Source organism: Delphinus delphis, chromosome 15 (genome assembly GCF_949987515.2).
Source record: "Delphinus delphis chromosome 15, mDelDel1.2, whole genome shotgun sequence".
In the NCBI taxonomy this organism is placed as follows: domain Eukaryota; kingdom Metazoa; phylum Chordata; class Mammalia; order Artiodactyla; family Delphinidae; genus Delphinus; species Delphinus delphis.
The window spans coordinates 17,504,837-17,519,202 of record NC_082697.1 but is presented as its reverse complement, the minus strand read 5'-3'; the positions used below and the strand labels follow the sequence as shown (position 1 = coordinate 17,519,202).

Below are 14,366 nucleotides of genomic sequence, written 5' to 3'. Positions count from 1 at the left end.
AAAAAAAACCCCAAAGTTAGCAGAAGGAAAGAAATCATAAAGATCAGATCAGAAATAAATGAAAAAGAAATGAAGGAAATGATAGCATAGATCAATAAAACTAAAAGCTGGTTCTTTGAGAAGATAAACAAAATTGATAAACCATTAGCCAGACTCGTCAAGAAAAAAAGGAGAAGACTCAAATCAATAGAAATAGAAATGAAAAAGGAGAAATAACAACTGACACTGCAGAAATACAAAAGATCATGAGAGATTACTAAAAGCAACTCTATGCCAATAATGGACAACCTGGAAGAAATGGACAAATTCTTAGAAAAGCACAACCTGCCAAGACTGATTCAGGAAGAAATAGAAAATATGAACAGACCAATCACAAGCACTGAAGTTGAAACTGTGATTAAAAATCTTCCAACAAACAAAAGCCCAGGACCAAATGGCTTCACAGGCGAATTCTATCAAACATTTAGAGAAGAGCTAACACCTATCCTTCTCAAACTCTTCCAAAATATAGCAGAGGGAGGAACACTCCCCAACTCATTCTACGAGGCCACCATCACCCTGATACCAAAACCAGACAAGGATGTCACAAAGAAAGAAAACTACAGGCCAATATCACTGATGAACATAGATACAAAAATCCTCAACAAAATACTAGCAAACAGATTCCAATAGCACATTAAACGGATCATACACCATGATCAAGGGGGGTTTATTCCATGAATGCAAGGATTTTTCAATATACGCAAATCAATCAACGTGATATGCCATATTAACAAATTGAAGGAGAAAAACCATATGATCATCTCAATAGATGCAGAACAAGCTTTTGACAAAATTCAACAACCATTTATGATAAAAACCCTGTAGAATGTAGGCATAGAGGGAACTTTCCTCAACATAATAAAGGCCATATATGACAAACCCACAGCCAACATCGTCCTCAATGTTGAAAAACTGAAAGCATTTCCACTAAGATCAGGAACAAGACAAGGTTGCCCACTGTCACCACTCTTATTCAACATAATTTTGGAAGTTTTAGCCACAGCAATCAGAGAAGAAAAGGAAATAAAAGGAATCCAAATCGGAAAAGAAGAAGTAAAGCTGTCACTGTTTGCAGATGACATGATACTATACATAGAGAATCCTAAAGATGCTACCAGAAAACTACTAGAGCTAATCAATGGTAAAGTAGCAGGATACAAAATTAATGCACAGAAATCTCTGGCATTCCTATATACTAAAAATGAAAAATATGAAAGTGAAATCAAGAAAACACTCCCATTTACCACTGCAACAAAAAGAATAAAATATCTAGGAATAAACCTACCTCAGGAGACAAAAGACCTGTATGCAGAAAATTATAAGACACTGATGAAAGAAATTAAACATGATACAAATAGATGGAGAGATATACCATGTTCTTGGATTGGAAGAATCAACATTGTGAAAATGACTCTACTACCCAAAGCAATCTACAGATTCAATGCAATCCCTATCAAACTACCACTGGCATTTTTCACAGAACTAGAACAAAAACTTTCACAATTTGTATGGAAACACAAGACCCTGAATAGCCAAAGCAATCTTGAGAACGAAAAACGGAGCTGAAGGAATCAGGCTCCCTGACTTCAGACTATACTACAAAGCTACAGTAATCAAGACAGTATGGTACTGGCACAAAAACAGAAAGATAGATCAATGGAACAGGATAGAAAGCCCAGAGATAAACCGAAGCACATATCATCATCTTACCTTTGATAAAGGAGGCAGGAATGTACAGTGGAGAAAAGACAGCCTCTTCAATAAGTGGTGCTGGGAAAACTGGACAGGTACATGTAAAAGTATGAGATCAGATCACTCCCTAACACCATACACAAAAATAAGCTCAAAATGGATTAAAGACCTAAATGTAAGGCCAGAAAGTATCAAACTCTTAGAGGAAAACATAGGCAGAACACTCTGTGACATAAATCACAGCAAGATCCTTTTTGACCCACCTCCTAGAGAAATGGAAATAAAAACAAAAATAAACAAATGGGACCTAATGAAACTTAAAAGCTTTTGCACAGCAAAGGAAACCATAAACAAGAAAAAAGACAACCCTCAGAATGGGAGAAAATACTTGCAAATGAAGCAACTGACAAAGGATTAATCTCCAAAATTTACAGGCAGCTCATGCAGCTGAATAACAAAAAAACAAATAACTCAATCCAAAAATGGGCAGAGGACCTAAATAGACATTTCTCCAAAGAAGATATACAGACTGCCAACAAACACATGAAAGAATGTTCAACATCATTAATCATTAGAGAAATGCAAATCAAAACTACAATGAGATATCATCTGACACCAGTCAGAATGGCCATCAGCAAAAAATCTAGAAACAATAATGCTGGAGAGGGTGTGGAGAAAAGGAAACCCTCTTGCACTGCTGGTGGGAATGTAAATTGATACAGCTACTGTGGAGAACAGTATGGAGGTTCCTTAAAAAAACTACAAATAGAACTACCATATGACCCAGCAATCCCACTATGGGCATATACCCTGAGAAAACCAAAATTCAAAAAGAGTCATGTACCAAAATGTTCATTGCAGCTCTATTTACAATAGCCCGGAGATGGAAACAACCTAAGTGTCCATCATCGGATGAATGGATAAAGAAGATGTGGCACATATATACAATGGAATATTACTCAGCCATAAAAAGAAACGAAATTGAGTTATTTGTAATGAGATGGATAGACCTAGAGTCTGTCATACAGAGTGAAGTAAGTCAGAAAGAGAAAGACAAATACCGTATGCTAACACATATATGTGGAATTTAAGGGAAAAAAATGTCATGAAGAACCTAGGGGTAAGACAGGAATAAAGAGGCAGACCTACTAGAGAATGGACTTGAGGATATGGGGAGGGGGAACGGTAAGCTGTGACAAAGCAAGAGAGAGGCATGGACATATATACACTACCAAATGTAAGGTAGATAGCTAGTGGGAAGCAGCAGCATAGCACAGGAAGATCAGCTCCGTGCTTTGTGACCACCTAGAGGAGTGGGATAGGGAGGGTGGGATGGGGGGAGACGCAAGAGGGAAGAGATATGGGAAGATATGTATATGTATAACTGATTCACTTTGCTATAAAGCAGAAACTAACACACCATTGTAAAGCAATTATACTCCAATAAAGATGTAAAAAAAAAAAAAAAAAGCCTGGGATGTGGCTGGGGTTGGAGTGACATCTGAAGGGGTGATCAGGAGCCAGCCTGTGGCTGAGGTTTCAGCGCATCTGTTGGTCAGTCCGCACCCATGGTGAGGGGTCAATGTATGCTTAGAGCTATGCTTGGACTTGGCCAGAAATAAAACTTCGCCCACAACCATGGACGTGGGCAAAGCTACGTGACCTCCAAATGGACTACACGCATTCCCTTGGCCTCATTAGCACCCATTCAACCCTTGGCCACAGGGAAAAAGTCCTAGCTATTGCCTGATGTGAGTGGTGCTGGGATGATAATGATGATGTGGGTACAGCCAGGTGCTGGGCATGCACGGTGATTAGGAGACCACCCTGCTGTCTGAGAACTCACTCTATAGTGGCGGAGACAAGTGTGCAAGCTGAACATCGAAGCTCCGTGTGAGGTCTGTACAGCGAAGGGAGTGTATGACTCTGCTTAGGCAAAACTAGACTACAAGCTTGATTTCCGTATGGCATCAGTGGTGTGGGACACACTGTGGACCACCCAGTGGTCTCCTCCCTCCCTTCCCCGCCCCGGCTCCCTGTGGTCCAGAAGAAGCCTGCCCCATGGATGAGGATGGAGAGGCCGAGTCAGCTCAGAGCCGACAGTGCCGGCTCCCTGCTTGCAGAACTTGTGTGTTGAGCCTGGAGCCCAGGGGGCTCAAAGTTGCTTAGCTGCGGGAGTGAGGGGCACCCAAGGCCTGCGCTGGGGATTAAGGATTTAGTCTAAAGAGCAGATGTGAGAGAGAACACACAGTCTTTCGGAGGCCCAGCGGCGAAGTGATAGTCCCTTCAGACCTTCTCTGGCAGCTGCTGTGAGAGAGCAAATGGTCACACTGAATGGATCGTTAATTCTTCCTGCGGAGTTCAGAGCAGTCCTGGGCAGCTGTAGAACAAGGGAAGCCTTCACAGGAGCAGTCAGTGTGGAGGCAGCACAAAAGCCTACCAGGGATGGCCTACAGGTCAAATGATGCCAGGACAATGGGAAACAGCCTGGTTGGTGAGGCAGAGGCCAAGGGCGGGGCGTGACCAGCAGCAGATGCTAAAGCTATTGAAATGCAGGAGGCAGATCACAGAGGGGAGGGTCAGGGCCACACAGGGGAGCCCCGCTGAGAGACAACTGCAGAGTCCAGCCAACTCGGAGACCCCACAGCGGGGGCAGGGGGGCCAGAGGGATTCTCTGGGATGTTGGCCCTTGGTCTTGGCCGCCTTGAGGTCTGTTTGCTGTAGAGGCACGGCTCTGGAAGGTGGAGCCCCGCCTGCTGCCTGATGCTCAGGATTTCCAAGCGCATTTCCAAGTGTATTGGTTTCCTAGGGTTGTAATAAATTACCAAAACCTGGGTGGCTTAAACAACAGAAATTTAGAGGCTGGAGGTTTGACATCAATGTGTCAGCAGGGCCGTGCTCCCTCTGAGGCTGGGTAGAAGCTTTCCTCGCCTCTCCTAGCTGCTGGCAACCCTCGGCACTGCTTGGCCTGTAGATGCATCACTCCAGTCTCCACCTCTGTCGTCACACAGGTTCTCCTTGTGTGTCTCTGTCTTCACCTGATGTTTTCCTTTTCTTGTAAGGACACCAGTCATATTGGATTTGGGGCCACCTTCCTGACTTCATCTTAACTAATTATATCTGCAAAGACCTTCTTTCTAGATAAAATCACCTTCACAGGAACTGGGGGTTAGTTCTCCTTCAACACATCTTTTGTGAGGGACACAATTCAACCCATAACCCCAGATTATGCTGAGTCATGATTCAAACAGCCTGGGAAGGGGCTGCAAATGGGAGGGAGGTCTTAGCATTTCACTAAGTAAATTCAAACAGGAATGGTGTCAAACGGAGAGCACACAGTAAGAGGGATGGGAAACTCCTGCTTGGTCATGGGCTGAGTGGAACAGGAGGCTTCTGGAAGGACAGTAGGTCCTGGCTTTATTTGTCTGAACAGCACAGCGGGATGTACCAGGGGCCAAGGTGTCCCTAAGGCTCTTACTCAGAAACATAATCCAATTCATTCCAACTGATTTCGGCCAAATTGATCCCCTAAGGGGTGAACATGGTACCTGCCACAAAGGGGCAGGAATGGGGAGGGGAAGAGAAGATTTGACCAGCCAGGGCAGCTCTGCCCAGATCATACCTCTGGAATATGCAGCTTATAGCAAGTATCAAGGTGCCTGGAAAGGAGAGAAGGCTTGTGGGAGGGAGAGAGAGAAATCTATAGCAGGGATTAGTGAAAGCATGGGCAGGATCAGAGAGAACACGCAGCACAGAATTCAGATTAGTGCAACGCAGCTGAGTGAGGGAGCCGCATCGATTGTTGAGATTCCAGCCAAATCCACCATGAACATGTTTTCTTTCTTCCAGCCTTTGCCCCTTGGCTTTTGAAAGCAGAAACACTGAATCACCGTGTTCTGTACTAAAAGCTGATCTACCCGCCTCCCCAAAGGATGGATAGAAAAGCAGCTCTGCTATTAGCAGATGATAGAGGGAAAAAGCTGAGGTCCGGAATGTTTGCCCGGTCGGTTCTCACTCACACGGACACAGAGTCTGGGGACAGGTCTCTCTGGGATGCGCGTGATTCCTGTCCCCAGCCTGACCTCTCCTGGGTCAGCACCATGCGGGTCCAGGCTGGGTACTGGGCTCAGCAGGGCTGGACCAATGGATTTTGGGGAATCCCATTCAAAGGCTCCAGAGAATCAGTCTCTAGGAAGCTGGGCAGATGGGGCTGCATGGAGTTCAAATACCGGACTGAAAGCCAGTGCTCAGTGACTCACAATAAACCTAACAAAATGGTAGATGGGGGACTTGACGCATCACAGGGTGGAGGCCGAAGGTAGGGTGGGGCGGTGCGCCGTGCCTGGCACATACTCTACCTGCTCATTTATTAGTCCATTCGTGCATGGGGCCAGGTAAATGACCACTATACATGTGCTGGGCAGAGGGAAAGAGGTGACAGAAACCAGACAGTTCCAAGACAAGCGCTTGTAATGAGAATGTGTGCCCTGTTGGAGAGGAACCCCACTCAGGGCTGAGGGGGTGTCTTCGGTGCCCACTGGCCTGGCCAGTTGACCATCTTCTTTAGGTGCAGCCTGAGACAGTGGGGATCTGGGAAGGCTTTGCAGAGATCATGCTGTCTGAATTTGATTCCAGGGGGCGAGTAAGGCAGACCATGCAGGGAGGTCATCCAGCAAAGGGAGCAGAGTGTGATAAGGCAGGTCCTATGTACATAACCAGTGTGAGTGTGGCGCTGGGCACCAAGGAGGAAATGGAGGTGGGGAGATGGGGAAGGGTCAGCGACTAGAGAGCGAAGGGCTTTCGAATCAGGCTAATTGTCCCCGAGCACAAAGGGAATCTTGGGAGCATCTTAATCAGGATCAGACTCTTATTTCGGGGTGATCGCTTGTCTTCTGTGGAGCGTACATCGGAAAGGACCAGCGTGATGATAGGGAGACCACTTTGGAAGCTGTTACACTAATCTGATGAAGACTTTATGAATCTCAAACATGAGTCGCAGCAGTGAGCAAGAAGGGAAAGATGCAGAAGAGATTTCGGAGGCAAATATCGGACAGACCTGATGACTAACTGAATATTAAAGACAGGGAGAGAGAGGTCAAGGATGACGCTGGATTTCTGAATCTGAATTTTTTTTTTTTTTCCGGTACGCGGGCCTCTCACTGTTGTGGCCTCTCCAGTTGCGGAGCACAGGCTCCGGACGCGCAGGCTCAGCGGCCATGGCTCACGGGCCCAGCCGCTCCGCGGCACGCGGGATCCCCCCGGACCGGGGCATGAACCCGTGTCCCCTGCATTGGCAGGTGGACTCTCAACCACTGCGCCACCAGGGAAGCCCCTGAATCTGAATTTAATGGCAGTTTGGATAGCAGACCGGAGACGCATTTCTCCTTGGTCTAAGGAGAATATCCCAAGAGAGAAAAAGGTGTCGCGAGGGCCTCAGTCTCTTACATGCACCTTGCTTGGATGCTTGCTTTATAGGAAACACAGACATTCGCATTCTACAGGAGAACACTCCACAGGGGACAGGGCACCCCAGTAAGATGCCTTCCTCTTCTGCATTGTCTTTTGAGTCCATTGGGAGAGTGGTAGCAGAAGCTGGCAGTCAGAATGGTGTTCCAAGACCCCGGTGTCTGTCAGGCTGTGAACATCTGCTGTAAGACTACTGACAAAGGTGACACTCTGGTGCACTTGACTGAGTACTCGACTCCTTCCCTGCTTCACAGAGTCTGCCTGCAGCCACTTGGGCAGCCAAACGGAAAAGCTGAGGAGGTTCTGCGGTGACCACCTGACTCCTGACCACCACCTGCCTCCCTGACCCCCAGCTGTTCTTCAGGTATTCCACCCCTATTCTGCAGGTGCAGCCCCAGACTGTGCTCTGGGACCAACTGAAGCCTCCGTCAAGGGGAACTGGAGGATGCCCAGGTCTAAGGACTTCAGCATCGTGCTGCCTCACTCTCCATCCTGCTCTTGCTTTGGGCCATCTCTGCAGCTGGGGTTGCTGCGCTGCTGTGTCCAGCCTCCCACCCTGTATGTCCCAATTCCCTAATGAGCCCTGGTTTGTGAATCCTGCTTGGCACTTTAGGTGCCTCAGACCTGGGGCTCTGGTGGGTTCTTACCTCTCACCCCCGTCCTCTGTGTTTCTCAGGCTGGGCCACAGTTCTGGCCCAGCCACCTGCCTGAATGTCACCAATGTCGCCAGATTCTCTGCTTCCCTCCTCTCTGGACCTCAGTTTCCTCACCTGTAAAATGGGTTTAGGATAATAATGACAGCACAAGTCTAAGCACTTAAAGTTTATTTCTTATGTATTCCTCTCAACAACTAGCAATTATTAGTGTCCCCATTTTGCAGACAAGGAAATGGGGCAAACTGTGTAATCTCTCTGAGGCTCAAAGTCCCACAGCCAGTATGTGATATAGTTTTTGAGGCACAGCCCTGGATCATGGTAGTTCTCGGTCCCAGGCATGTAATGGGTGCTCACTAATACTGGCCATGGGTATAGAGCATAGCGGGTAAGATTACAGACTTTCCAGAGAGCTAGGTTCAAATCCCGTTTCATCATTTCCGAGTTGTGTGATTTTCAGTCACCAGAGCCTCAGACTTCGTATCTATAAAATACAGTTTCCTTATCTATAAAATAAGAATGCTAATGGTACCCTACATGGTAGAGTTGTTGAGAAGTTTCAGTACATTAATAATATGAAACCCTCAGCACATTCCACGGGACGTAAGAAGGATGTAACACATATTTACTATTTTGTTGTTCTTTTCATCATCATGTTGAGCACTCCTGGTGCCACTGTCCCCCAGAGCTGCCACCTCTCTCCAGCCAGCAGGCTGCACTCCCACTGCCTGTCTTCCACCTCTCTCCGCCAAGCACAGCCCCATCATGGTGCATGTACAGGTTTAAGTCTTTTCCAGAGAGCTTCATCTGGTCCTCCTGCCTCTAGCTCCTCTTCTCACACCATCCATCAACCCCTGCCAGAGGGCAGAACCTCCCTGGGAGGGTCGCTCACTCCCCAGGATGTCCAAGCCTGCCAGGGGCACCAGGCATCCTGCTGGGCCTTCCCTAAGGCTGCCGTGCTTCCCCATCTGCTCTCAGCCACACAGCCTTGCCCCAAAGGCTCAAACTCTTTCTACCTGGATCCAAGATTTACAAGACATCCCTGGGAAAGTTGCTTTAGAGGCAGTTAGCTGCAGAGCAGTCCCAGAGAGCATATTATGGCCTGAATCCTGTCACTGTGGCAAGGTCCTGATTTAAAGACTTGCCAGGAAAATAACAACAGAGAGTTTTAACATGAAGTGCAAAGGAGGGAATGGTAGAGTGGAGTTGTACCTGGCACCCTCTCAAACCAGGAGCCCCGCTGGAAATGCATCCACTTTGTCTGCTGACCCTGGTCATGACTGAGCCAGGCAGGGCAGGGACTCATCCTTACTACATCATAGAAAGGAAACCAAGGCTCAGAAAGGCTCAGTGATTTGCCAAAGTTCCCCAGTTTTAAGGAACAGAGTTTGGGCTCCACGTGAGGGCTTGTCCCAAGGCCCTCCTCCCCAGGGAGAATGGACAACAGGCACTCAGCATGGGCAAGGCAGTGACTATGGGCCAGCCTGCGGGTTCAGACCGGATGGAGCAGGGCTACCTGGCTGACTTTCGGTGCATCCATTCTAGCCTCCAGATTGGATGCTGCCAGTCTCCTACTCGGCTCAGTCTCCCAGAGTGCCCCCTGGAGGCCTGGCCAGGCTACTGCAGGGGCTAGAAAAGCACTGTTTCAGTGATGGTGGGTCTGGGGTCCACCTGGTCCTTCAGCTGAAATGTTAAATAACTAGTCATCTGTTCACTGCAGTCGCAAGTCATCCCACTACAGAAAAACACCCAACCCTGACCATAAGAGGTTTTACCTTATTTTTTTCGATGGAAGCGTCCCTGGCCTCTGCCCACTACATGCCAGTAACGCCTCATACCCAGCTGTGACAACCAAATACATTTCCAGATATTGCTGAATGTCGCCTGGGGGTGTGTCTAAATGGAATAAAAAGAACTGAACATTTATTGACCCTCTGCACTCTGTGCATCTATGCTTCTGTCTACCAACTAGGCTCACAGATGGTCAAGCCATTTTGTTAGTTTTTTTTAAATTTTTAAAAATTGAAGTATAGTTGATTTACAATGTTGTATTAGTTTCTGGTGTAGAGCAAAGTGATTCAGTTTTATATCAATATATATATTCTTTTTTCAGATCCTTTTCCATTATAGGTCATTACAAGATACTGAATATAGCTCCCTATGCTATATAGTAGGACCTTGTTGTTTATCTGTTTTATATACAGTAGTTTGTATCTGCGAATCCTAAATTCCTAATTAGCTCTACATCTGCGCTAAGATGACAGCCACTAAGCCACACGTGGTGACTGAGCACTTGAAGTGCGTCTAGTGTGAAGGAGGAACTGAATTTTAAAATTTATCTCCAATAATTTAAATTGTAACATGGGAACACTGTAAAGTATATTTTGTTAAACACAATGTTTATCTTTTTAGGATAATACTTCATTATTAACTGTTTAAAATGTAGCATCTGAATTGCAAAATGCTGTAAGTATAAAATTGACACCAGATTTCAAAGACTTAGTGCTAAAAAAAAATGCAACGTATCTTTCATTAGTAATTTTAAAATATTGCTTACATGTTAAAATGATAATATTTTGTAGACATTGGGTTAAATAAAATTTATTAAAATGAATTTCACCTGTTACTTTTTAACTTTAATGTGACTCTAAGAAATTTCAAAATACAAACATGTCTGAGATGCTATATCTACTGAACACAGTGCAACTCTGGAGGTTTTCAGCAGGGAGTGCTTTTGCCCCTCAGGGGATATCTGGCTGTGTCAGGAGATGTACTTGCTGTCCTAGTTGGGGAATCAAGTGCTCCTGGCATCTAATGGGTTTAGGGATTTGCTAAACATCCTACAGTGCACAGGACAGCCTCCCACAACTAAGACTTATCTGTCCCCAAATGTCACTAGTGCTGAGGTTGAGAAACCCTACCCTAGAGCATGAATTCCTTGAAGGAAAAGTCAAGAAGACCTGAAGAATTAGTCGGAGTTATCACACACAGTTCTCACCATTAATGATGGCCAGGGGTGTTGGTAACCTTGCTTCTCCTGTTGGAGAGAAGGAAGCCCACACTAGAGCAATGACTCGCAAGAAGTGACTGAGCTGAGACTCGCACTCATCCACTCACTCTAAAAGCCAGCCTGCCCCCCTTGCTCCACAGCCGGCTTCCACAGTCCTCTGAGTTGGTGCTGATGCGAAGAGGCTGCTTGTATTCACGGTCTAATGTCTCCATTACTCAGACCCGGGTGGTTATTATTCACATCAGCCGTTATTGCTACCAGGGGATGAGCATTAACAAAAACGCCCTTGGAAAGGGACAGCCTGCTCGAAATACTCGCGGGCACCTCACCCGCGAGGCTGAGAAAGGCGTGGAAATAAATGCAACACAATGAAATAAACCTGTCAGAGAGGGAGCGTTCAGATGCCTCAGAAGGCAAGAGGTAAAACAAATGTGCCTGATGTGGGATTGACTCTGTTTAAAGAAAACATTACAGGACTGTGGACTTGAAGAGAGCCCGGAAAACACTGGCCCAGCAGGAAGGGAGCTGCTTGCACCCTCCAGGGAAGCACTGTTTCCTTGGTACACTGGGTGTGGGCATGTGGTAGGAACCACTCTCTTCTCACTGTCACCGTGCATCCGTCTGCAACTGCCACCTCCTTTGGGGTGAGAGTGAGGCTGGGGGCCTTTGATGGGATGGGGTAGGAGCCTGACATTTGATGAAGGCCTGGAGAGCAGGGTACTCTCTAGGGTCACCTAATGTAATCTTGAGTATGACTCTGCAGTAGGTGTGACGATTCATTTTGCAGGTGAAACAAAGGCTGTGCAACTTACTTGAGGTCATATAACTATGGAGTGGCTGTGAGGACATTCCTAGGGTGTTGATGGTGACATGCTGGGCTATGGGGCTTGACGGCAGGCACAAAGGCGGGGACAGAACTTGGCTGTTGTGAATGCTGTGAAGGCTCTGCTCAGATCTCCTTTCCTGGGCTGGTGCGCTAATCTCCAGCTGGTGTGGGGGGGGGCGGTGCTGGCTGCTAAGAGCTCACAGCCACCTCCTTCCCTGCAGAACTGCCATAAGGCAAAGTGAAGTTGCCTCGCCAGGACACGGGCAACGGCTAAACTGACACAGCGGCACAAATGCTGGAGCCCCTGCCTCAAAGTGGGGACGCCCCAGTGATAAGAGTGCACACTCCAGAGCCCCCGTGGGCTCAGCTGACACAGTCTCCACATCCTCCCTTGGCTTCTTCCCTGGCCCTATCCCATCTCCCTCACTTTCTTTCTTCTGAGAATACTCATCAGTGAATAATTTGCACAAGAATCCCCATCTCAGGCTCTGTGTCTGGGAAACCCAGGCTAAGACAGTGAAGCAGTGCTTCACTGAGCAGTGAAGTTTCCGAGTTTGGGAAAGGGGGTGAACAGAAGTGGACCATGAGGTCCTGGACGGCTGGACTCATGTCATCCTTGCATGATGTATCCCCTTTCCCACCATGACACACTGACCAGTCAGGGACTAGCAGAGAGGAGACCGCTGTCTGAGCAAGAACTTTGAGAGAGGTGCCAGTTAAAGATCTGAAATCTCTAAGAAACCTCCACTGACCAGGAAGGACCCCCGCAGTAGAGATCTCTATGTCAGCAGGGTCTCTTCTGTCTCTGGGGCTCCATGATGGGCATCAGCGTCTGATGGGTTCTGCATCCCAATCTTTGAAGAGCAGCGGAAGTTTATATGAAATGAGATTGAAATACAGTGTGCTACAGGGAAGGGGCTGGTATTTGCTTCAAATAAATACCTACACTATTTATTTAGACTGGGTGTTCCCATAGCACCCTTTTTCATATTCATTATCTTGTTTCATCTCAGGATACGGCTGCAGAAGACTCTGCAGGTGCAAAGTCTGTAAGAAAACGGTGCTCCCTAAGAGGGAAGCATTATTACTCTTACTTAACAGATAGGAGAGGTGGGAATCATCATACTGAAGTGACCTGTCCAAGACAAACGGCAGACGGTGTGGGGGTCATAGCCAGATCTAAGCACAGATAAGGTAGGTCAATTTTCCCCCAACCTCAGACCACAGCTCAGCTGTCACTTCCCCTGGGAATCATTCCCTGGGCTCCAGGTATGTTTGTTGGTTTATTTTGAACACCACACATCTCTTCTTTGTAGCCTGACTCAGAGTTGCAGCTGTCCATTTATTTGTGTAGTTTTTTTTTTCTTTTTTTTGGATGAATGGCTCTTTCCCCTCCCACAAAGGTACAGGAATAGGTTTTCTTTTGCTCATCACTATATACCTCAACGCTTAGAGCAGTGCCTGGCACATAGTAGGTACTGTGTATGAGTTAGTAGAATGGGTGAATGGATGAATAGATGGATGGATGGATAGAGGGAGGGAGGGAGGGAGGGAGGGATGGGGGGGTGGAGGGATGGCTGCGTGGGTGGATATGTGGGTGGGTTGGAGAGACTGCCAGTTCCTCTCGGGTGCACCTGGCCTCCAGGGACCACTGAGCACAGGCTGCTCTCACTCCCCTCCCCCCCGCCCAGGGCTCTGGTGATCACCTGTGGTGAGAAGGCAGAGTGGAGTCCCCGGGGTCACCTGGGCGCTGCCCATTGGTGCTGACCACAAGGAAGCCAGTCCCCAGGCAGCATGCAGAAGAGAAGGAGAGAAAGAAACACACATGAACACGTGCAGTACCATGAACAAAGCTGCAATTCTCGCGGCTCTGAAGAGCTCACGCTAAACAGCAAAAGAACATCATGATCTAACAAAACAGGGCCTGAAATAGATTTTTTTTTAATGAAATAATAAGAGTCACCATTTATCAAGCACCCACCACATGCCAGGGACTCTGCCAGGTACTTCACATACAATGTTTCTAAGACTTAGAACAACCCAGAAAGGTCAGTATTATTATAAACGAACCCATAGCCTTTCCACCCAGACATCTTCTCCCCGTCTTCCCTTTCTTAGTAAATGGCGTCACCATCCACGTAGCCACGCCGTCTACAAGCCTGGGAGTCGTCCTTTACCTCTCCTTTTTACTGATCTCCCACTTGTGATCACTTGGCATGCCTTCTTAATTCTACTCCAGAAAAGGTACTGAAGCTGCCCCCTTCTCGCCAATTTCATCTCCACTCTGTTCAAGACATCCTCCTGTTTCGCTTGGGTTATTGAAGCAGCCCCTGCTGGTCCTCCCGCCTCCAGTCCTGTCCCCTTCAGTCCGTTCTCCATCCTTCAGTCGAAACGCATCAGTGACCCTGTTGTGCTCCAGGTCAACTTCAACCTCCTTAACCCAGTTCACAGACCGTCAGTGATGAGTTCCCTGCCCACCCCTCCAGCCTCTCTCCACTCCCACCACCGCACTCTGTGCTCTGTCCCGAGCACAATAAACTCCTTTCCCTCATCAGCAGCGCCCCCCGGCCCACCTTCTTGTCGGCAGGCCTTATCTAGGCTGGTAACTTGGTGTGGAAATACCCCCTTCCTGCCTCTTCACCTGGATGACGACTGTTCATCCTCCAGGTGTTGGTTC

General features: G+C 47.4%; 1 protein-coding gene across 2 annotated transcripts in view; it reads right to left on the bottom strand.

The window, feature by feature from the left end:
• PTPRT (protein tyrosine phosphatase receptor type T) overlaps positions 1–14,366 on the bottom strand; it is a 1,079,376-nt gene that overhangs the window by 181,594 nt on the left and 883,416 nt on the right. The window contains exon 14 of one of the 2 annotated variants that reach the window (XM_060030771.1): positions 13,396–13,452. The exons of the other annotated variant lie outside the window; for it this stretch is intronic. Within the exon in view, the coding sequence (XP_059886754.1) occupies positions 13,396–13,452 (57 nt within the window). The remainder of the gene's footprint in view (positions 1–13,395; positions 13,453–14,366) is intronic. 2 annotated transcript variants of the gene reach the window in all.